This window comes from Gadus chalcogrammus, chromosome 13 (assembly GCF_026213295.1).
Source record: "Gadus chalcogrammus isolate NIFS_2021 chromosome 13, NIFS_Gcha_1.0, whole genome shotgun sequence".
NCBI lineage: Eukaryota > Metazoa > Chordata > Actinopteri > Gadiformes > Gadidae > Gadus > Gadus chalcogrammus.
This window is the reverse complement of record NC_079424.1, coordinates 1314578-1336977: the sequence shown is the minus strand read 5'-3', so window position 1 is coordinate 1336977 and position 22400 is coordinate 1314578. Positions and strand designations below refer to the sequence as shown.

The 22400-nt window shown below is 49.2% G+C and overlaps 1 protein-coding gene across 1 annotated transcript; it reads left to right on the top strand.

Annotated features, from left to right (window-relative positions):
- The first annotated feature begins 8506 nt into the window (after nucleotides 1-8506).
- On the top strand, nucleotides 8507-19155 carry LOC130402211 (ubiquinol-cytochrome-c reductase complex assembly factor 1). The gene is made up of 9 exons (XM_056606351.1): nucleotides 8507-8733; nucleotides 9019-9123; nucleotides 9364-9471; nucleotides 12360-12432; nucleotides 12709-12766; nucleotides 13124-13232; nucleotides 15519-15596; nucleotides 16279-16392; nucleotides 18876-19155. The coding sequence occupies exons 1-9, from the start codon at nucleotides 8659-8661 to the stop codon at nucleotides 19008-19010; spliced, it is 855 nt and encodes a 284-aa protein (XP_056462326.1). The 5' UTR covers nucleotides 8507-8658; the 3' UTR covers nucleotides 19011-19155.
- Nucleotides 19156-22400: the final 3245 nt, after the last annotated feature.

Here is a 22400-nt window from a genome sequence, read left to right as displayed (position 1 = left end):
CTCCTCCTCCCTCCTCCTCTCTCCTCTCTCCTCTCCTCTCTCCCCTCCTCTCTCTCCTCTCTCCTCCTCCTCTCTCCTCTCCTCTCTCCTCCTCTCTCCTCTCTCCTCTCTCTCCTCCTCTCTCTCCTCTCTCCTCCTCTCTCCTCTCCTCTCTCCTCCTCTCTCTCCTCCTCTCTCCTCCTCTCTCTCCTCCTCTCCTCCTCTCTCTCCTCCTCTCTCCTCCTCTCTCTCCTCTCTCCTCTCTCTCCTCCTCTCCTCCTCTCTCTCCTCCTCTCTCTCCTCTCTCTCCTCTCTCTCCTCTCTCCTCCTCTCTCCTCCTCTCTCCTCCTCTCTCCTCCTCTCTCCTCCCCTCCTCCTCCTCTCTCTCCTCCTCTCTCCTCCTCTCTCCTCCTCTCTCCTCCTCTCTCTCCTCTCTCCTCCTCTCTCCTCCTCTCTCCTCCTCTCTCCTCCTCTCTCTCCTCCTCTCTCTCCTCTCTCCTCCTCTCTCTCCTCCTCTCTCTCCTCCTCTCTCCTCCTCTCTCTCCTCTCTCCTCCCCTCCTCCTCTCTCTCCTCTCTCCTCCTCTCTCCCCTCCTCCCTTCTCCTCTCCCCCCCGGCCCTCTCTCTCTGTCTCTACTTCTTTCTCCTCCATTTTACCACCTCAGGATTTCTATTTTAACAATCCCTCCCTTTGGCCTCGCTCTTCAAATGGTCCCAGAGGATTATTTGTTCCATTAAAAGCTCATTAAAAGTCTCCCAGGTATCACATTTAAATAATGGATCGACTATTACAGCCCGCTAGCATCTCGCAAAATAAGTTTAATTCGAGCGGCAGCTACCTGCTCAACCTTCTGGAAACAAGGAAAAGAAAAAGATGTGTCCAACCCCCACCCAGGACCCCGTCCCCCGGGGAGCGCTGGGCCCACCCCGGCCCACCAGAGCGCTGGGCCCACCCCGGCCCACCGCAACGGTTCATTTAACCACCAGCGACGGGGGTTTCCACGCATGGCGGCGTCCGACGCCAGACCAGAGATGCTCCACGCTCTGCCGCCTGCGCCCAGACACACAGCGTCCATTCAGGAGCTCCAATCTCCAGGCTGCTGCTTCAGAGCCGATCTCGGATAGCGTTCAGGGTTAGGGACCGAGGGGGGTGCAGTTAGCCCCCCCCCCCCCCGAGTCCCACGGCTGGGCCGGGCCGCTCCTGGATCTAACGTCAACACTGGAGTCATGTGTTGCTTTAATGCTCGGCGGGTTTTACTGCTACTAAAGGCTAATGATGGTGTTGTTTAAGTGGCCTCATGGAAACGGAGCAGAAACACTCTGGTGCTGCTGACCGGTTGGTCCTGAGGCGCGGGGGGGCAGGCTGGTGAGTGCACGTAGCCCTCTGCACGCACGCACGCACACACACACACACACACACACACACACACACACACACACACACACACACACACACACACACACACACACACACACACACACACACACACACACACACACACACACACACATATATGTGTGCATTTTTGTGATGTTTTAGGTCTGTGCATGCGACCTAAAACATGCATGTGTGTGCATTTGAGTTAATTTGTGGGAATTTGTATCTCTGTGTGCGTGTGTGTGTGTGTGTCTTTGTGTGCGTGTGTGTGTCTGTGTGCGTGTGTGTTGGTCTGAGTGCGTGTGTGTGTGTGTCCGTGTGCGTGTGATTGTGTGTGTGTCTTTGAGTGTGTGTGCTGGTCACTGTAACCTATCCTTTTTGGATAAAAGGAAATGGTTTCAATCAGACCGTCACGCAGACATACACAAACACAGACCAGATCTACAACACACACACGCACGCACACACACACACACACACACACACACACACACTCACTTCTGCACAATACATTTATATCACTCACACACACATGGTGGGTGAACAAGGAGGGGTTTGGGGGGAGGTGGGGGAGGTTAATGGGGGAGATGGGGGAGGTTAGGGGTGAGTGCGGAGGAGGTGGGGTTGAGGGGGTTTGGGGGGAGGAGGGAGGGGGTGAATGGGGGAGGTAAGGGGTGAGTGCAGTGGGGGGAGGGGGGGGGTCTAGGAGTGGCAGCTGTTATTTAGGTCTGCTTTCTTTACCGAGGTTTTCTCACAGAAACAGGAGCCAAGAAGGAACCTAACGTTTCCTCTGAGATCTCATTTATCACTCTTTATTAATGCACTCACACACACATAGACGCTCCCACATGCATAGAGAACCTCACATACACACAGACACACACACAGACACACTCACACACACAGACACACTCACACACGCATAGAGAACCTCACACACGCATAGAGACACACACACACACACACACGCACACAGACACACTCACACACGCATAGACACTCACACAGACGCACAGACACACTCACACACACACAGACACACACACACGCATGCATAGACACACACACACAGACACACACGCATAGAGAACCTCAAAAGCACATAGACACACTCACACACGCATGGACACACACACCCTCACTCTTGGCAAACACACACACACACACACACACACACACATTGACATGGAAAGACACTTATATCACACTTATAGTAACACAGACATCGTTTTATCTCCTCAGGTCGGCACCTTCCTGGTAGGAGAGGAGGGGCGGGTTGGGTCATCAGACCGTGCTGTCAGGGTCAAGTGTTCTAGTCATACACCTCAAGGTTCCTACATCCCGCCCTAGTGTTCTAGGCATACACCTCAAGGTTCCTACATCCCGCCCAAGTGTTCTAGGCATACACCTCAAGGTTCCTTCATCCGCCCCAGTGTTCTAGGCATACACCTCAAGGTTCCTACATCCCGCCCCAGTGTTCTAGGCATACACCTCAAGGTTCCTACATCCCGCCCTAGTGTTCTAGGCATACACCTCAAGGTTCCTACATCCCGCCCTAGTGTTCTCGGCATACACCTCAAGGTTCCTACATCCCGCCCTAGTGTTCTAGGCATACACCTCAAGGTTCCTTCATCCCGCCCCAGTGTTCTAGGCATACACCTCAAGGTTCCTACATCCTGCCCTAGTGTTCTAGGCATACACCTCAAGGTTCCTACATCCCGCCCTAGTGTTCTCGGCATACACCTCAAGGTTCCTACATCCCGCCCCAGTGTCCTAGGCATACACCTCAAGGTTCCTACATCCTGCCCAAGTGTTCTAGTAACGGCTGGAGCGTTCTGGAACCAGGTTAAATGTTCTAGAGTCGCGTCAAGGGTTGTAGATTCGCTTCAAGTGGCCTAGAACCAGTAACAGTGTTGGAGAACCATGTGTTCCTGGCTCCTGGAACGGAACACATTCCTGAACCTCCGCTGAAGACAGTGTGCTCCCAGGAAGGCCATCTTCAACAACAACAGCCCTACATCTGCCGCTTGGAAAGGGTTTTTAAAGATGATGTCGATAAAAATAATGATGAAGGTATGACACTCTTATTACACTAACGGGAAACAGAGCAATATGCACAGCATTAATCACATTCTGTGTGTGTGTGTGTGTGTGTGTGTGTGTGTGTGTGTGTGTGTGTGTGTGTGTGTGTGTGCGCGTGCGCGTGCGTGTGCGTGTGTGTGTGTGTGTGTGTGTGTGCGTGCGCGTGTGTGTGTGTGTGTGTGTGTGTGTGTGTGTGTGTGTGTGTGTGCGCGTGTGTGCGTGTGTGTGTGTGTGATTCTGATGCGTATCTGAGGGCGCAGAGATGAAAGGGAGTGTTTATCTAGATATAAAGTCTGCTGGGACATTAAAGTGGAATCTTTATTAGATGACTAAGGGATTTTAAGGGATGTCAATGCTAATGATGGCCTGCTTGCAAATATTAAAAACATGATATCTAATGAACCATATCATTAAGTGTTTCCCAAACGATGACCTCATCATTGCCAGAATTATTGCCTTTATGGCCGCAAACGTGTGTGCTTGTGTATGGCACATGACACACAAGCTTAGTCTAAGAGTGTATGTACGTGTGCATGTGCATGTGTATGTGTGTGCATGTGTATGTGGGTGTTTGTGGGTGAGTGAGAGAGTGAGATTTGTGTGTGTGTTCGTTTGCGTGTCTGTGTGTGTCTGTGTGTGCGTATATGTGAGTGTGTGTGTCTGTGTGTGTCTGTATGTGTGTGTGTGTGTGTGTGTGTGTGTGTGTGTGTGTGTGTGCGTGTGTGTGAGTGTGTGTGTGTGTGTGTGTGTGTGTGTGTGTGTGTGTGTGTGTGTGTGTGTGTGTGTGTGTGTGTGTGTGCGTGTGCGTCTCTGTGCGTGTGTGTGTGTGTGTGTGTGTGTGTGTGTGTGTGTGTGTGTGTGTGTGTGTGTGTGTGTGTGTGTGTGTGTGTGTGTGTGTGTGTGTGTGTGTGAGAGACTGCGTAGGAAGCCCCAGTGACTCCTGCTGACAGGGCTGGCCCGCTCTAATAACTCACCACTGGACTATTATTACAAGCTTCACGTTCACATCCACCCAGCGGGACGACGCTTCCTTCACACACACACACACACACACACACACACACACACACACACACACACACACACACACACACACACACACACACACACACACACACACACACACACACACACATGTACACAAACAAACAAACAAACACACACACACACACACACACCCACACACACACACACACAAACACAAACACACATGAAGACAGTAAGACACACACACATGCACTACACACACACACACACACCCACACAAACCCAAATCCACATATGGACACATGCACACACAAAAAAATACATACATAATCACACACACACGCACGCACGCACACACGCACACGCACGCACGCACGCACGCACACACACACACACACACACACACACACACACACACACACACACACACACACACACACACACACACACACACACACACACCCCTGACCTGGCCCTGCCCCTGTCATGCCCTCTGGCTCCACTTTTACTACTTTCCCCTATTTTTCTAATTTGGTCCTTCCCTGTTTGTTTTTCCACTTGGGCACCATGTTTTTATTCCCCCCTCTCTGCATCGGCAGATTTACGCCGCTTTCTCACAACCTTTATCGGTTATCAGCTCCCCCCTGCTCCCCTTTCCCATCCCGCCCTCCGCCTGCGTTTCTCCGTTTCCAGCCGTCCGTCTCGTTTGCGTCTGATCGGGGGGGGGGGGGGTCTGTCCCAGCTGACCGTACCCGCACCCAGCTGAGGGAGGGCCCCCCCCATGGGCCCCTGATCCTGGGGCAGAGAGAGAGGCACACTCACATGTCGTTGGAGCCTGGGGACAATTAGAGCGACTCGTTTAGCTTAGCTTATCGTTTAGCTTAGCCACTTAGCCTTCGTGTGTTGATAGTGGCAGCAGGGGAACCGAGAGGGGGCTACGCTAACACAGAAGCTAACACGCTAAGTCCACACTCCCGTGAACCCGTGTCTCTGTCGGTGGGGGGGGGACATCACTATCACTCCTCTCTGGACCGCATCGCTGAAACCCTTTACAGTTATTTACGATTGAGTCATTTATCTGACCCTAAACAGTGAATCTTTTAAGCTAAAGCTCATTATGGAGCAGCTAGGAGTCAAGGCGTCTGGCTTTAGTACGACTATAAGGTTGATGGTGGACAATAGAGAAGACTCCCAGACTCCCGGCTGGGAGTCAAACACGTTAATCGGGTTAATTATGTTTATTATGCGCGTCCTCATCATCAACCTATTTTATTTCAACCAGGCCGGAATTATTCCTCTCCCGAGGGAGGGACCTGTCTGACTTGTCGGAATCGTGAGCTACACACAAAATATATATTATTATGACCAGTAATTGTGTTTGAGCATAATAGTGATAGATGACACTAGTTTCAGTTGAGTGGGGTCTGAATTGATGTGAAGTTCATTTGCACACTTTAGAAGAGGAGGCTGGAGATCGATAGCATTGATCAAATTAGAGCAAGGTATGAACTTTCTTTCTCTATATGTCTTTTATACTCTCTTTCTCTTAGTCCTCTAAATCTATCTATTGCTATCTCAACTGGCCTCCCTATCCCTCCCCTAACCTACTCATCCACAGAGTACTCATAAACAGTGTTTATACAATCTGCCTAAAGAACCCATTCTCCACGCATGGTGAACCACGCGTCTGTTTTCCTAGTGACAGAAATACTGTGCATGTGTGTGTGTGTGTGTGTGTGTGTGTGTGTGTGTGTGTGTGTGTGTGTGTGTGTGTGTGTGTGTGTGTGTGTGTCTGTGTGTCTGTGTGTCTGTGTGTGTGAGTGTGTCGGTGTATTGGTGTCGGTGAGTGTGTGTGTGTGTGTGTGTGTGTGTGTGTCTGTGTGTGTGTGTGGTTGTGTCGGGGTATTGGTGTGTGTGTGTGTGTGTGTGTGTGTGTGTGTGTGTGTGTGTGTGTGTGTGTCTGTGTGTGTGAGTGTGTCGGTGTATTGGTGTCGGTTTGTGTGTGTGTGTGTGTGTGTGTGTGTCTGTGTGTGTGTGTGGTTGTGTCAGGGTATTGGTGTCGGTGTGTGTGTGCGCATAAATGATGGTGACTTTCCTAGCATGACATGAGAAAGTACTCAGATGTGGAGAGCTACTCACACACACACACACACACACACACACACACACACACACACACACACACACACACACACACACACACACACACACACATATGGGCATTAAGAGACACTAAACCTACGATACATTGACATATTTGAGAAGAAAGTGGCAAAACATAACCTTCGATAACTTGATGTGAATCTTGTGTGGATGAGTGTGACAACGATGTGCGTATGTATGTGAAAACATGTGTGTGTGTGTGTGTGGCTGTCTGTCTTACTGTGTGTGTGTGTGTGTGTGTGTGTGTGTGTGTGTGTGTGTGTGTGTGTGTGTGTGTGTGTGTGTGTGTGTGTGTGTGTGTGTGTGTGTGTGTGTGTGTGTCTGTGTGTGTGTGTGTGTGTGTGTGTGTGTCTGTGTCTGTCATAGTGTTTGTGTTTGTGTCTGTGTGTCTGTCTGTCTGTGTGTCTGTGTGAGTGCGTGAGTGTGCGTGTGTGTGTGCTTGTGAAGGTATCTTCGCATGTGTATTTTTAACCACTATAAAATGACTTGTTATTTTTATCCCAGCCTAGTCTTTCTAATTTGTCACCAATGAAACGACCGGTGGTTCAAAATTCTCTCAGAACCTATTCTTACTCCCCCCCCACCTTGCCAACAACACTATTAAAAGCCTATTTATCCAGGATATTTACGGATTCGATTATTTTTAAACACAACAAGAGAAGGAGGATGTTGGCCAGCTGAAGAGGGAGATGAGTCCAGACCGTGTAATGACGGAGTGGCCGTTTCTCCCCGTCCACGCCCGGCGCGTCCGTGTGTCCGGCGTGTGTTTGTGTGTGCGTGTCGGCGCTCACCTATTATTTCACAGCTCAGATGAAGCCGCGCATGGCTTCTCCTGTGATCGTTGGCGCGGCGAGTTGGAAAACGAGACTGCAGGAAGTACGAGGGACGGCTGGACGCCCCTCAGTGGTCCGTGGGGGGGGGGGGGGGGGGGGCGGTGGACGTCGGACCATCACCACCGGCACCCGGCCAGCTGACACGCAGCAGTTTGTTACCATGGTGACAGGGTAACGGAAATTGGTGCATACTGTATACAGGACTCCATACAATGTTAGTATTACTGATATTGTTGTCGTTTGTTGGTGAGAAAGTATGGACTTTATTATTGGGATGGCAGATATGGGTACCATAGCAGAAGTAGGCCTACAGGTAAGGATAGGTTGTGGGGCATCCGTGGGATAGCCTACTGGTTAGGGCCTAGACTAGAGTAAGGCACCTGAAACCCCCACCTGCTCCCCGGGCGCTGCACCGCGGCAGCCCACTGCTCCGGGAGTGCGTGTTTGCCCCCATGTGTGTGGACCTCTGTGTGTGTCCCCATGTGTGTGGACCTCTCCGTGTGTATGTGTTCAGCGGCTACCCGGATGGGTCAAAAGCAGAGAAGAATTTCCCCTAAAAAGGGATAAATACAGGATAACTTAACTTAGATGGATAGGCAAAAAAATCTTTAATTATTTATAAATAAATGTTTTTTTTTAATAAAATACATATGGAAAAATATGCAATGCATAATGTTTTTTTTAAATAAAATAAATATGGAAAAATATGCAATGTATAATGTTTTTTTAAATAAAAATACATATGCATGCATTACTTATAATTACATGAACAGTTATTCACTGTTGTAGTCGTAATGACATTGTGCTAATATATGACTAGGCGTCTAGGCCTATATATACTTCATCTCCTACTATTATAGTAGCAAGCAGCAGTAGTATTTTATCCCTTGTACTTTTATATGAAACAGTACAATTGTATGACAAATAAATGCAACTTATATAATCGCAATAAAAAAAACATCTCAATACTTATATATATATATTTATATTGTACTTTTCATTCAACATTTATCGCACGCACGATAAGCGGCAACGCTGCGTTATAGAAGCGGACCCTTTGTCTGTGGATCCGTTTTCCGATCGGACAGCTTTCGTGGCGGGACGGATTCCTTTGACATTGCTCAGAGGAGGAGGTGGGGACAGTGGCCGAGTTTCCAAAACCTGAAGGTTTAATTGGGAAGACAATTAGCCGACAGTACCAGGCTCTCTTGCTGTTGCTGAGACCCGTAGCGGAGTCATGTATCGGCGGCCGCTGCAGTCCGCGGTCCGACTCGGCATCAATGTCACCACGTCCAGAGCCGCCCTCGGAAAGGTAACCAGAAAGATGTTATGGAACTCACAGCTCACACTCGTCTAGCCTCAATATAAGCCTTCAGTCCACCCACATGGTGGTTCACAACTCGAAACAGGGTGGATAATATATATATATGTATGAATGTGTATTACACATACATAATTATAAAATACAACGTGAGTTGTGTTTTGTAATCAAAGCGACGCCTGCCACTCAATGGAGCGGATGAACTGGTTCCCTGTGGCGCCTGTTTCGAACCTCTTTTTTAAATACTGCGTTTACAATCACTGTTCATTTCTCCAGATCTCAGAACGGGAAGCTTTAGCCAGGGCGCTGTTGGCATGCCAGCGAGCCAGAGCTTCTTCCAGCACTACAACACAATGCCGGAGCCTCCACAACAGTCCCCAGGTGAGGATTAATGTTGGCAAAATGCTTGAAAGGCCACATGTACATGGATTTAAAGTAGTGTTGCTGTGCTGAAGAATTCCACTTTAAACGCTACCTTCAATTTTCTCTCCTCTCCTCTCCTCTCCTCTCCTCTCCTCTCCTCTCCTCTCCTCTCCTCCCCTCCCTTATCCTCCCCTCCCTTATCCTCCTCTCCCCTGCCCTCTCCTCCCTCCCCTCCCCTCCCTTCCTCTCTCTCCCCAGCTCTTTAACGTGAAGGAGACTCCCCAGCACTCGGAGGATGAGGTGGGATCCTTCACAAAGCTCATCGAGGCCATGGGCTTCACCGGACCCCTGAAATACAACAAATGGGTACGTGAGCGATCGGAGAGGGGGTGTGAGGGTCTACTGCTTATGGTTGGGTGTTTGACTCCCAGTCAAGGATTATGAACCCCAATGTGTGCAGTCTACCTGTAGGTGTCCCTGAGCAAGATGCGCCCCAACCCCGACCTGGTTCTTGATGATGCAGAGATAAATAATCTCACTAAGTGTTTTGGGATGAGCTAAACGGCATGGAGTATGGGATTTACTTTGGACGAATAATTAAAGGAACGACTAGTTCTGGCTGTGGATCAGAGAATGTTATTTACAACAACTAAAACAAGGCCTAGCAATTTGGACTATTTGGAATGAATTTTGATTTTTTTTCATTTAAAACAATTGTCAAAATGTTTATTATTCAAAATATTGGAGTCGATTTTTCTTTTTACTAATCGAAAAAGGCTCAAAGGGTCAGTCCAGGACTAGTAAATTGTCTTGGGCTGACCCTTGCCCCAGTTCACCAGTCCAGTCGACACCCTTCAAGCTCCAAGTAGTGTGTGTGTGTGTGTGTGTGTGTGTGTGTGTGTGTGTGTGTGTGTGTGTGTGTGTGTGTGTGTGTGTGTGTGTGTGTGTGTGTGTGTGTGTGTGTGTGTGTGTGTGTGTGTGTGTGTGTGATCCCTTCAATAGCTACACAGGCAGTATGCATTTGCACGTAGACACACAAGCATGCATACGGTTGAGTCCTCTTTCATTGGGGCTATTTAAAGATCACATACAAACGGACGGATGTTGTGCGTCTAGATTTCCCCTCCTCCTGCTGTGATAAACATAAACAGTCCCATGTTAACGCGTACATATACGACCACATGACCAGGGCTTAATATACTAAATTCCAACAGGCTTGTTTTTCCATTCTGAAGCCAGTAGTATACTTCTGCGTTGGAAGGGTTGCATAGATTTGGTGTTGGGTCTCTACGCTGGTACGTGTACGTGTACGTGTGTGTGCATGTGTATCTGTGTGTGCGTGTGTGTGGTCTTTATTCATGGGAATGTCCCATAGGTGTGCCATATTCCGTGAATGTCTATGCAGCAGGTTAATTGTGCCTATAGTGCTGGGAATGTCTCCTACTGTTTCATCACAGCTCTCCTCTAAAAAGCCTTGGTGTTAGTTTGTATGCAGATTTCTACAACATATACAATTTAGTTTTACGTGTACAATCATTTTGTGAAGAAGGCAAGGGAGGTTAATGAATAAAAAATAAATAAAAAATCATTTTTGAGGAAAAACACAGTCTTTGTAAAGTATGAGAATAGTTATCTTTTTACTGTATTCTGCATTAGTCACTTCAGAGAAAGGCAATAGACAAGATGGAGGTGAGTTGGCTCAGTGTTCTCCTCCGATGCGTCACAGCCTGCAGGTGTTGAGCGTTAGACATTCTCTTGAAGGATTCTCTCTTGTTCTCTGGTTTCTTCACAGCTCAAATCCCATCAGTAAGGATTCCCCCGGAACGCGTGGTTTGGAAACAGTCCCCTAGAATATAGCCCAAAACTTTCTAGGTTCCTGACAATTCTGACAGTTCCTGACAATTCGATTAATCAAATCGAAATCGCAATGTAATAGAACTCGGTATGCAAATCACAAAGGCTGCCATTTGTTACTGACTGGAAATCAGTACGATTCATTTATTTTAATTTTACAATTCAATAGTTAAATAAATAAGTTTATAATATAAATTAATCTCAACACATCGGCCTGGCCTAAAGGAAAGAGCAGTTTCTATTTTGACTGCTTCCAATGTTGTGTTGGTCATACTAAAGAATGATTTATTTATTTTTTTGTGAATAATACACAACATAAGGAACTTAATAAATTATAAAAATGGCACATGCAATCGCAATATTGGTCAAAATAATCGCAATTAGATTATTTACCCAAATCGTTCAGCCCTAGCTGACATGGGGTAGGGCATGCTGCGACACTTAGTCTTAGTCTACATTTTATTTGAACAGGATGGAACTCTTGGCGTCACACGTTAGGGTAGCTAGTTCGCTGGCCATCTTGTTGTTGTGGAAGTCAAACCTCAATGATTGCTTCTGCTAACCTTTCCCTTAATATCGCAGCCAAACGACTCTCTCCCAGAGCGTTGAGCGTTTGGTCGGGTCTGCTAGGAGCCAACACTCTCTAGGAGTCGACACTCCTTGCTCAGGGTTTGATGGATTGGGATACGGCTAATTGTATTCCCACTCCGAGCCAGGCGGTGTTGTTGTTGCCCTGGCAGCCGGGGAGGACCCTGGCTGCTGCCACGCTGGTGGTTTCGTGGTCTTTATCGGGTCTTTATCCTCCGGGAGGTGCAGAGAGCGTGGTGGAATGCACGGTTAGCCGAGCCATTTGGCACCGTGCTAGTCTGAAGGGCTGGCACTGCCGTACCCCGCGCTCTGTGACTCACTTCCTGTCTCCTGCTCCCAGGAGGATGTTGCTGTGCTCTGTGTCACCATCTCCTCCCCCTTTGGAAGAGGGGGTGGTTCTGATGATTTGATTGGCAGGTCACGGCAACGCGGGTTCTGTGGCGACTTGGCTGACAGCCGATCAGACACAGGAACATCCTCCATGTCGGTCTCTTCAAGTTGAGAAGAAACCGATCTCCCTTGGGTTAAAAAAGCATATCTATTATATATACATCTATGATAAATGTGATGGAACACGATAAGGGTAGATTAAATTAACATTCGTTCATGCATTAATAAACCTCATAAGACTGGATAGGGACAAGCACTTAAAAATAATTGCAGGTGATCCGATGGTCACCTGGGAGATGAACAAGGAGATCTTCATAACCTGAAGCCTGGCGATGTTGGCAATGATCCTGACCTGGCCCAGACCCATAGTCATATCTGTTTCTGCTCTGCCGATGAATAATGCTTATATTTTCTCTTTACAGAAAATCAAGATTGCTGCCTTGCGCATGTACACCTGCTGTGTAGAAAGAATAAATTACGACGACTTCTTTGAAAGTAAGTCTCGCACGCACACACATTTCACACCTATGATGGAGTAGTGCAACATTACACGCTGGAGCGGAACTGCAGCTGTGTCTTCTTCAGACTATAGTGACCTAAAGAAACCGCCATTCATCTCCACGTTACACACACACCCACAACTGGTTTGGCTGTGCACAGAGCCAAGGTGTCACGATGTTGTTTATCTCAACCATGTTCTTTTGAGAAGGAACGCTGTATCAAACCACTCAGACATCAGAGATTAAAGGGGTGTGTGTGTGTCTCTCTCAGGGTGCACGCTTCCAGACACGCTCAACTCGTGGTTCTTGATAGCCCAGCTGCACGTATGGTGAGTAGGATTTGTGTGTGTGCACATGTTTACACCTGCACACGTTGTCCTCTCCAGGCTGAATGCGATGTTTAAGTAGGAGCAACAGACACTCAAACAACTTCATTCATTGTCTCTTTCTCTTTCTTTTCTTTATGTATCTGTTGCAGGTTCTCATCCCGTAACAAAACCCTCCTCTTCTCTCTCTCTCTCTCCCTCGGCTCTGCTTTGTATTCACTCGTCTCCTTTCCTCGACCACATTTGCCCCGTCACTCTTTTAGCACACCTGTCTCTCTCGTGCTCTGTCTCACTGTCTCCAGTCTCACGCGTCTCCCCCTCTCTCCCCCCCTCCCCCCCTCTCTCCCCCCCTCCCTGCAGGATGTGTCTGGTGCGGATGCGTCAGGAGGGGCGCGAGGGGAAGTATATGTGCCGCTACATCGTCCACTCCATGTGGGAGGACGTGGAGCAGAGGTGCAAGATCATGGGGGTGAGTAGAGAGAGAGGGGGTGGGGGGGGGGAGAGAGAGACCATGGGGGTGAGTAGAGAGAGAGGGGGGGGGGGAAGAGAGAGACCATGGGGGTGAGTAGAGAGAGAGAGAGAGGGGGGGGGGGGAGAGAGAGAGACCATGGGGGTGAGTAGAGAGAGAGAGAGAGAGGGGGGGGGGGGGGGGGGGGGGGGAGAGAGAGACCATGGGGGTGAGTAGAGAGAGAGGGGGAGAGAGAGAGGGAGAGAGAGTGGAGGTGGAGACAGACAGACAGACAGACAGACAGACAGACAGACAGACAGACAGACAGACTGAACATGGGGGTGAAAAGAGTGGGGGCGAGAGACCCCCCCCCCCCCCGCCACCGTCCGTCGGGGTGAGTAGAGGGTGATGTGCGGCTGAGTAGAGGGGGAACCGTCACTGCTAGTCACAGGTACTGCGTCGTCCGCGTGTTGTGAAGAAATGAACCCCATTGGTCGATGTGGGGGACAGTGCCTCCGCAACACGCGTGTGAAGCGGCCCTCTCTCAAGGTCTGCCGCTAAACGTTTAGGAGCGCGGGCGATAATGGAACCCTCGCTTGGAGGCGTGGTCAGTGCACCCAACAGAGCTGGCTTCACTCACACAGGAGGACCATGTTGAGAACACTCACCTGGTGTGTGTGTGTGTGTGTGTGTGTGTGTGTGTGTGTGTGTGTGTGTGTGTGTGTGTGTGTGTGTGTGTGTGTGTGTGTGTGTGTGTGTGTGTGTGTGTGTGTGTGTGTGTGTGTGTGTGTGTGTGTGTGTGTGTGTGTGTCACCTGGTGAATGATGTTGTGGTTCGGTAGAGATGATATTGTGTAATTTGCTCCCAAGGTCAGTCAATGTGTGTTTGTGTGTGCGTGCATTCTCACTCTTGTATGAGAAGAAGCAGGCCACACATGTGTGAGTGCGCACAGACCAGAATATACGCAGCTGTGAAAACACCTGGGACGGACACACGCACACGCACACACTTCTCATCATTCAGATGAGACGTCATTTCTCATCTGTGCTCCTGTTCCTTAAGCCTGCTGATCCTAACCTGAGGTTACCTCTCCCCTGTACTTTGAATCAAAGGCTCAGACACAAACACACACCTGGATAAGGTTATTTTCAAAGACCGTCCAAATGAAGATCGACTAAAATCTTTTTTGGGATAAAAGGATGATTTTTGTGTGTGTGTGTGTGTGTGTGTGTGTGTGTGTGTGTGTGTGTGTGTGTGTGTGTGTGTGTGTGTGTGTGTGTGTGTGTGTGTGTGTGTGTGTGTGTGTGTGTGTGTGTGTGTGTGTGTGTGTGTGTGTGTGTGTGTGTGTGTGTGTGGCCAAGGTATCCCATGAACGTGACGTTTGATAGGTGGTGTTTATAGTGAGCGGAGGGAAAACTGTCACCTGATCTTGATGGCTCACTAGGCCCTCGTTATACAGGTTCAGGGGTTCAATGAGTTTAACACACGCGCACACATCCACCCTGACGTCCCAGACAGGCCGTTTTCTACACGGACAGAAGTCGGACAGAAGCCATGTAACAATGTATACATGCATAATATCCCAGACGGTATTAAAAAAACTCAAGACCAATGCACAGTTGCCCAAAATGTGCATTGGTAGCCTAAAATGACCGGGTGTACCCCTATCAACTCCTCACTGAAGACTTTGATTCCCATCCAAGGAAACCACCTCCTGAATATCATTCCCTGTTGAGTGCTTCTGGTGGTGCTTATTGGAGCGCTCTGAATCCCATGAATCGGTCGGTCCCGTCGGTGTGCATGCGGTGCCCCTGTTCCGACAGAGTAATCAGGCGGCACTTCAGGGGCCCCTGTGTGGACCGGGGCCCCGTGATTGGAGGGGCTCTAGGGTTTCATGCTAATTGCAGCAGAGGAGCCGTGAAAACAGCGGTCATGGTCTGGCTCTGACCGCTGGGGAGCTGCTGCTGCCGTCACCTGAGGCCGGCTGGCTCCCACTCAGTGGCCAGGTTTAGCTATCCTAGCTCGTCCCATCCGTACCTCAGTTAGCCTGCTGCTGCTGCTGCTACTGCGGCGCTGACCTGAGGGTTATACCTGGACGGGGAGCTTTTGTCTGTGTTTGCTCTGGCGGATGAGTCCGTCCTCCCACCCTCCCGGTCAGACACATTTCTGGATTGTATGTTGTTCCGATAATTCTTGATTTCCCCCATGAGGAACACAAATGATTTGTATTAGTGAAAATATTTTGATTCAATTCCATTTAATCATCTTTTATGTCTCTCTCTGTCTCTCTCTCCGTCTCTCTCTTAGATTGATGCTTCTCACAGGAAGGAGAGTTTGAAGTCAATGACGGAGACTTTCTATGCTGCCATATTTGGATACGATGAGGTGAGAGAAAGGACTTTACAGAAGAAGCTCACTTGTACACATTTATCCAATGCGATTTACAACGGTTCACACACGTATTCACCCGCCGATGGCGGAGTCAACCATGCAAGGCGACGGCCACTTCGTCGGGAGCAGTTAGGACTAGGTGTCTTGCTCATCTTAACACAGTTACATTGATATTTAGGGACGCATTATCCAAAGCGACTTACAATAAGTACATTTGTCAGAAGAGTCGATACAGTAAGGACGTTCATAGAACCAAGTGCCAAGCACTAACGATCACTAGGTTAACCAATTAACCCATTCCCCGTACACAACAAACACGGCTAGGATAAGATGCTACACAATGCTTAGTGCTATTTTTAAGTTCCAGCTCAAAAATGCAAGCTAGGAGGCACTTAAAAAAAACGGTTAAGCAGCTTATGTGTTATAAAACAATTATGTGTGGGAGAAATCTGTGTAGAGATGTCACTGTGTGCCTTAGTGCCACTCACTCACTCACTCACTCACTCACTCACTCACTCACTCACTCACTCACTCACTCACTCACTCACTCACTCACTCACTCACTCACTCACTGCCTCACTCACTCACTCACTGCCTCACTCACTCACTCACTCACTCACTCACTCACTCACTCACTCACTCACTCACTCACTCACTCCCTCACTCTCTCTCTCAGGGCATCCTGTCTGACGACAGAGTGCTGGCTGCAGCCCTGTGGAGGAACCTGTTCAACAGAGAGTGTGAGGACCCGCGACAGCTGGAGCTCATGTTGGAGTACGTCCGCAAACAGGTACAACCATAAAGGGATATATCTGCAACGCTTGACCCCACGCTGAGGGGCGACTGCGAGGCACTCGTTCTAAAGCGCTTCGAGTGAGCGTGGTTTGGAAAGTGTTGCACAAGTGCAATCCGTTGCACATAACGTGCACACGTCTCGCGCACATTATCAGATGAATCCATGCTTCAGTCTCATCTGCCATTTCTATGTTTCCATCCTGCTCTTCTCTTTCCTCTGGCTAATCTTTCCTTCCATCCAATTCTGTCAACTTTACTCTCCCCTCATCTCTCCTCCTCCCTCCTCCTCCTCCTCCTCCTCCTCCTCCTCTTCATCATCTGTGTTTTATATCCTTTTAGTTGGAGTGAAGGCAGCAGGTGCCAGAGACACCTGCAGCTCCATCTGCTGCTGGGGCCTCAGCCTGATCTCATTAACCCCTTCACCCCCCTTTCACCTCCTCCTGCTCCCCTTCCCCGCACAATCAGCTCCTCCTGCTCCCCTTCCCCGCACAATCACCTCCTCCTCCTGCTTCTCCTCACCTCCTCTTCCTCCTCCTCTTCCTCCTCACCTCCTCTTCCTCCTCCTCTTCCTCCTCCTGCTTCACCTCACCTCCTCTTCCTCCTCCTGCTTCCCCTCACCTCCTCTTCCTCATCCTCTTCCTCCTCACCTCCTCTTCCTCCTCCTGCTTCCTCCTCACCTCCTCTTCCTCCTCCTGCTTCCCCTCACCTCCTCTTCCTCCTCCCCTCCTCTTCCTCCTCCTGCTTCCCCTCACCTCCTCTTCCTCATCCTCTTCCTCCTCACCTCCTCTTCCTCCTCCCCTCCTCTTCCTCCTCCTGTTTCCCCTCACCTCCTCTTCCCCTCACCTCCTCTTCCTCATCCTCTTCCTCCTCTTCCTCATCCTCTTCCTCCTCTTCCTCCCCCTCCCCCCTCCTCCCCGTCACTGCCTTTTCCCTTCATTCTTCTCTTTCTCTTGCGGCCTGTTCTTCTCTGTTTCTTGAGTCTTCAACTCAAGAAACACATAAACACAAACACACACGCACACGCTCACTGACGCACACGCTCACGGACGCACACACAGGAGCAGGTGGGCCGGTGCCCGGGATCTTTGTCCGTAGTAATCAGGCGCTGAGGTGTGACGGCGTTCACGAGGCTTTGAGCGGCGGCCTCTGCTCTGACATCACAACGAGTGCTGCGGTCTCCTGCACGAGGTCACAACGGCCCGCTGGACTCTGTAAAGCATGAGTCCCCGTCGCAGTACCAAGGAGTCGTCCCCCCCCCCCCGTCCCCCCCTAACCCTGACCATCTGAAGGGCCGGCTAGCCACCGCTAGGGTCGGCGGTTTATTTGAGAAGCATTTCCCGTCGTATTTGTGGAAATCCTCTCAACATCTCAACAGCAATCAATAAATCAAATGCTTGAAATATTTTAATAAATCCCAGTGTGCATCCGTCCTGTCACAGGCCTGGGATGAGCTTGTCCAATCATTCCCTTCGTCCCGACTGCATTGATTGGACAGCTTACCTGTCTCTCTCTCTGCCTACCTACCTGTCTGTCTGTCTGTCTGTCTGTCTGCCTGTTTGCAGCGTCCCCTGAAGGGCAGAGCTACTGCTAAAACTGGAGAGCTAGGGTTGTGTTTTTTTGGGGGGGGGGGGGGGGGATTTATATCCTACTCGGGCTGGATTCTCCAAGTTTCCTACCCTAGCTTTAAGATGGTCGATAAGATTGGGCTCCGTCAGGAGTCATTAGGTCTAAGAACATTATGACCCTTCTGTAAGGTCTTGACGTGGTCCCTCTAAACGGGCTCTTAGGGACCTCTGGTGGTCTGCGAGGGTACTACAGGTGGGGCGTCTTTAAAAAAGATTGACATCATCTAAAGCAGGGGTCACCAACCTTTTTGAACCTGAGAGCTCCTTCATGGGTACTGAGTCATCCGAAGGGCACCCAGTTTGATCCACTCTTCTGAAATAACCAATTTGCTCAGTTTGCCTTTAGTTATATGATACTCATCTATGTGAAGACACTGATCATGTTAATGATTTCTCACAATAATTATCAATTACGACTTAAAAAATTTGGGAAAGAGTTGTTCAAGAATGAGCTGTGCTGTTTTCAGAACAGGCCTGCGGGCCCCTCATGTGGTCCTTGCTGGTGCCCGCGGGCCTGTGTTGGTGACCCCTGATCTAAAGTGAATATACATATATATATTTTCTATTAATATGTAATAGTTTTGTAAATCATTGAGAATAAAATCAAAACTTTTTGGTTTAATAAAGTATCATGGTTTCTTTCTCAAATGTCAGAAGATTTCCTTTAACTAGTGTCGCTTTGAGTCATCATTACATCAGTTCTATCAACACAAGGTGTGTGTGTGTGTGTGTGTGTGTGTGTGTGTGTGTGTGTGTGTGTGTGTGTGTGTGTGTGTGTGTGTGTGTGTGTGTGTGTGTGTGTGTGTGTGTGTGTGTGTGTGTGTGTGTGTGTGTGTGTGTGTGTCCTCTACAGATGCAGTACATCGACTCCCTGGACGCGGAGGACCTGCTGCTGACCGGGGAGGTGAAATGGCGCCCCATGCTGGAGGAGAACGCGCAGAGCATCCTCAAGGTGGCCACGCCCACCTACAACGACGCCGGCCTCTGAGGCCCCGCCCACTCCTCTCTCTCCTCTGCATCTCCCAACATGTTTCCTGTTTGTTTTTGTTTTTTTTCTTCCCCCCCCCCCCCTCTAGTTGCATTGTAGACAATCGCCATGGAGATCTGAGGTTACTGTAGTCCTAACCTTCAATTGTGTTCCCCCCCCCCCCCCCCCCCCCTCCTCCTATCGGGAGGTGAGAGGAGTTTGTTTCTTTTCTTTAATCCTCCTCCTTTCCTCACTCCATCCTTCTAGAGTGAGACACTCAGAGGGACATCTCCCCCCCCTCCTTTCTTTATCTTCTCCATCGCCGGCCTATCCCAGGTCCATAACCCCCCCCCCCCCCCCCACTCAGCTCGGAGAGAAAAATCTCAGGCACTCTCTCTCGCTCTCTCTCTCTTTCTCTCTCTCCAGACTCTCACCCAGTGACCTTTGCCCTCCCCACCAAAAACATCCCTTTGGCCCCACCAGGCAAAACACGCAGACCCCCCCCCCCCCCCCGGCGCGGTTTCCTGTGAGTTCAGAGAGCTCTTCCTGTTTACAATAGTACCACTTCCTGTCTAGGGAGGAAATAAGAACGGATAGACACACACCAAGGAAAGACCTCAAACTGCTTCTGTGTATTTATAACGCTCACATTATCACATGATGCATGTCCACATAATTTATATATTTTTACCATTTGTACGTACTTCTCATCTTACTGCTAGAACTTTACATTGAATTACATTCTCAAGACTTGCAGAGACGACAAACCTCATTGGGCCCGGACGCAATAATAGAGATTTCAATCAGCAAAAGCTGTTTTTAGGTTCAGAGGTCGTCTTCGTCGCGTCAGAGAGCTCATGTTCCTCCTCTCCGCTCCTTCTCTTTGTGTGTGTGTCTCTCTCTCTCTCTCTCTCCCTCTCCATCACCTGTTCCTTGCGCCTTCTCTCTGAACTGTACAGGAAAGCTTTTAGCCGACCGTTCCCCACAGACCATGTTTAACAATGAGGTTCTCCTTGTTTTAAAAAAACAACACTTAATAAAAATGTTTCGCCAGACGACGTGGATTCCTGCTTTTTCTTGTTCTTCTACTGGGGACTCCTGTGTGATCAGTAGAATGTGCTGACTGTAGTGCAGATCTGATGCACACAGGTCACCTGCGGTCGGAACTCCCTTCAGTCAGAGAGCCTTCGGTTTGCATAACCGGCGTCACGTGAACCTGTCTGCAGTGTCTGAGTTCAGCTCCTGGTGTAAATGATTTGTGAAGCGACCCAATGGAACGGCCCCCATGTGTCAAAGCTTTGTACAAAGTCACGGGACTTTCAGTGTGTTTTTCTACGTTTGCTTTATTGTAATGTAAATGTCTGTGTCTAGCTGTGTTACAAGTGGGGAGGTGAGTAAGGGTAATTAGTTTGACATTTTCTTACTATTTACCTCAGCTGTTAGTGAGTGAAATGCATCATTATCCAAGTTGACAGCACACCTGCGTCCATGAGCCAATTGAAACGTTTGACAGCTCCCTGATCAATCAGGCTCCCACGTTCACACGGGGTAATTCATCTTGTTTATTAATCACAGTACCGTGAAATGCGACACTTCACAATATCGGAAAACGTAGAAAGTGATGGAGCACAGAGGGAGAGAACGTTGTCAGGTGGCTGAGCAACAGAATCCTGCGCTCCCGCTTCCGTCTGCTCTACAGCTCTCTAGTAGAACAGCTTCAAAGGCTCGGAGATGGCAGGTGTAATTATTCCTCGAGTTTGAAAGTTTACACAAAGTGCCATGCGCTATTTCTCCTCACAGATTGTTATTGTTCGAGGGGCTGGGTGGGAGGGCGGGACCTTAATTATGGAGTATGTAAATATCACATTTTCTCATGACACGATTTTGCCACTAGAGGGCAATACACACTCATTACGAATCCGACCTGTTGGACTCGTATCACTACGTTTCCAATCATACCAGCTTCTCACCTTTACCTGGCCTCTACTCGTACGTCCATGGTTAAGTCCCGAAAACAAGTGACTGCATCGCTGATCGCTAGAGAGAACCTCCCCATTGTCAAGTCACACATGGCTGCGCTTTAGACAATATGCACCTGTTTGCATTTCGTCAAATCCTCAAGTCACAGAATTAAATCCAAACATAAACGAAGCATCAGCAGAGAATAAACATGGATGACAGCTAACCGGTTATGTAATGAATTCATGTTCATACGTGTGTGTCTGTGTGTGTGAGTCTTAACGTGTGGGTGTGCGCCCATGTCAGTTTGAATGATGTTTATTAGCGTTGAATGACAGCGGTCTATTCCTTAGTGACTTGCGTGTTATTTCATCTTAGGACACGCGTGCGCCAAACACACACCTGTATATAATAACACCACCTATATATCACACACACGCGCGCGCACACACACACACACACACACACACACACACACACACACACACACACACACAATGGTGTGTCTAGGGACTTGGCATGGGGTTTATCACTTCATGCCTGGGGCTGGCCTGGCTCCCTGTCGCTTTTACTTTGATAGGACAAGCTTTCCTCAGCCAGGACAGAGTCTCTACAGGATGTCGCTGTCTGTTAGTCTCTGCTCCTGCGTTCGTGTTTTCCTCGGTCTGTGAGGGTATCGGGACAGTCTGCTGATCTTCATGAGATCCTGTAGACTTTCTGATCACTTCCCAGTCAGTTTGCAGCAGTTCTGACCATCTGGGACAGAGAGAGTCAGGTATCAATCATCCGGTTATAAAGCAGCAGTCCATCAATGGACTTTGAACTCTAGAGTCTCGGCCTTAGTCACCTGATCGCCCCGTTGGTCCGCTGGGTGGGTAAGCATTCTAGAACATTTGGTCAACATGACAACACAATGCAATCTTTTTAGTTCTGCACTCCAGTTCCCGACACAGTTGCATACTCTGGCCTCTAGCTTCCTCTTTGTGTTTGTGTATGGAGGGTGTTGTGAGTGTGTTGCCTTCATTCAGGCCAAGCGGTTCCGTTGAAAGTAGACAGCGTGGGTGAGCCACTGCATTGTGTCCATTCACAAATAGAACCTGTTTAGCCAAACCTCCACCGTGGATCACAGACTGTATTCCTCTCGTCTGCGGCTTTGAGGACGTTTTAATAACGGCGGCGTTTGCTCAGGAGGCAGGGCGAGATGTCTTGCACCCAGAAGGTTGCTGGATCCATCCCCGACTCCTCCTAGCTAAGTGTTGAGGTGTCCCTGAGCGAGACACGCCTACGCCTACGCCTACCCCTTACTGCTCCTAAGCAGCTGGCCGTCGGCCCGTCGCCCTGTGTGGTCGACAGCGCCGTCGGTCTGTGAATGTGTGTATGAATGGGTGAATGCGATGCAATAACTGTAAGGAGCTTTGAGTGGCAAAAGGTCAGTCAGCCCAAACGGAGCAA

Excerpts from the sequence above, each read along its gene's own strand:
- LOC130402211 (XM_056606351.1), top strand. The coding sequence starts at position 8,659 with ATGTATCGGCGGCCGCTGCAGTCCGCGGTCCGACTCGGCATCAATGTC. Across the intron at positions 12,433-12,708 it reads TTACGACGACTTCTTTGAAA|GGTGCACGCTTCCAGACACG; the intron begins GTAAGTCTCGCA and ends TGTCTCTCTCAG. Across the intron at positions 13,233-15,518 it reads AGAGGTGCAAGATCATGGGG|ATTGATGCTTCTCACAGGAA; the intron begins GTGAGTAGAGAG and ends TCTCTCTCTTAG.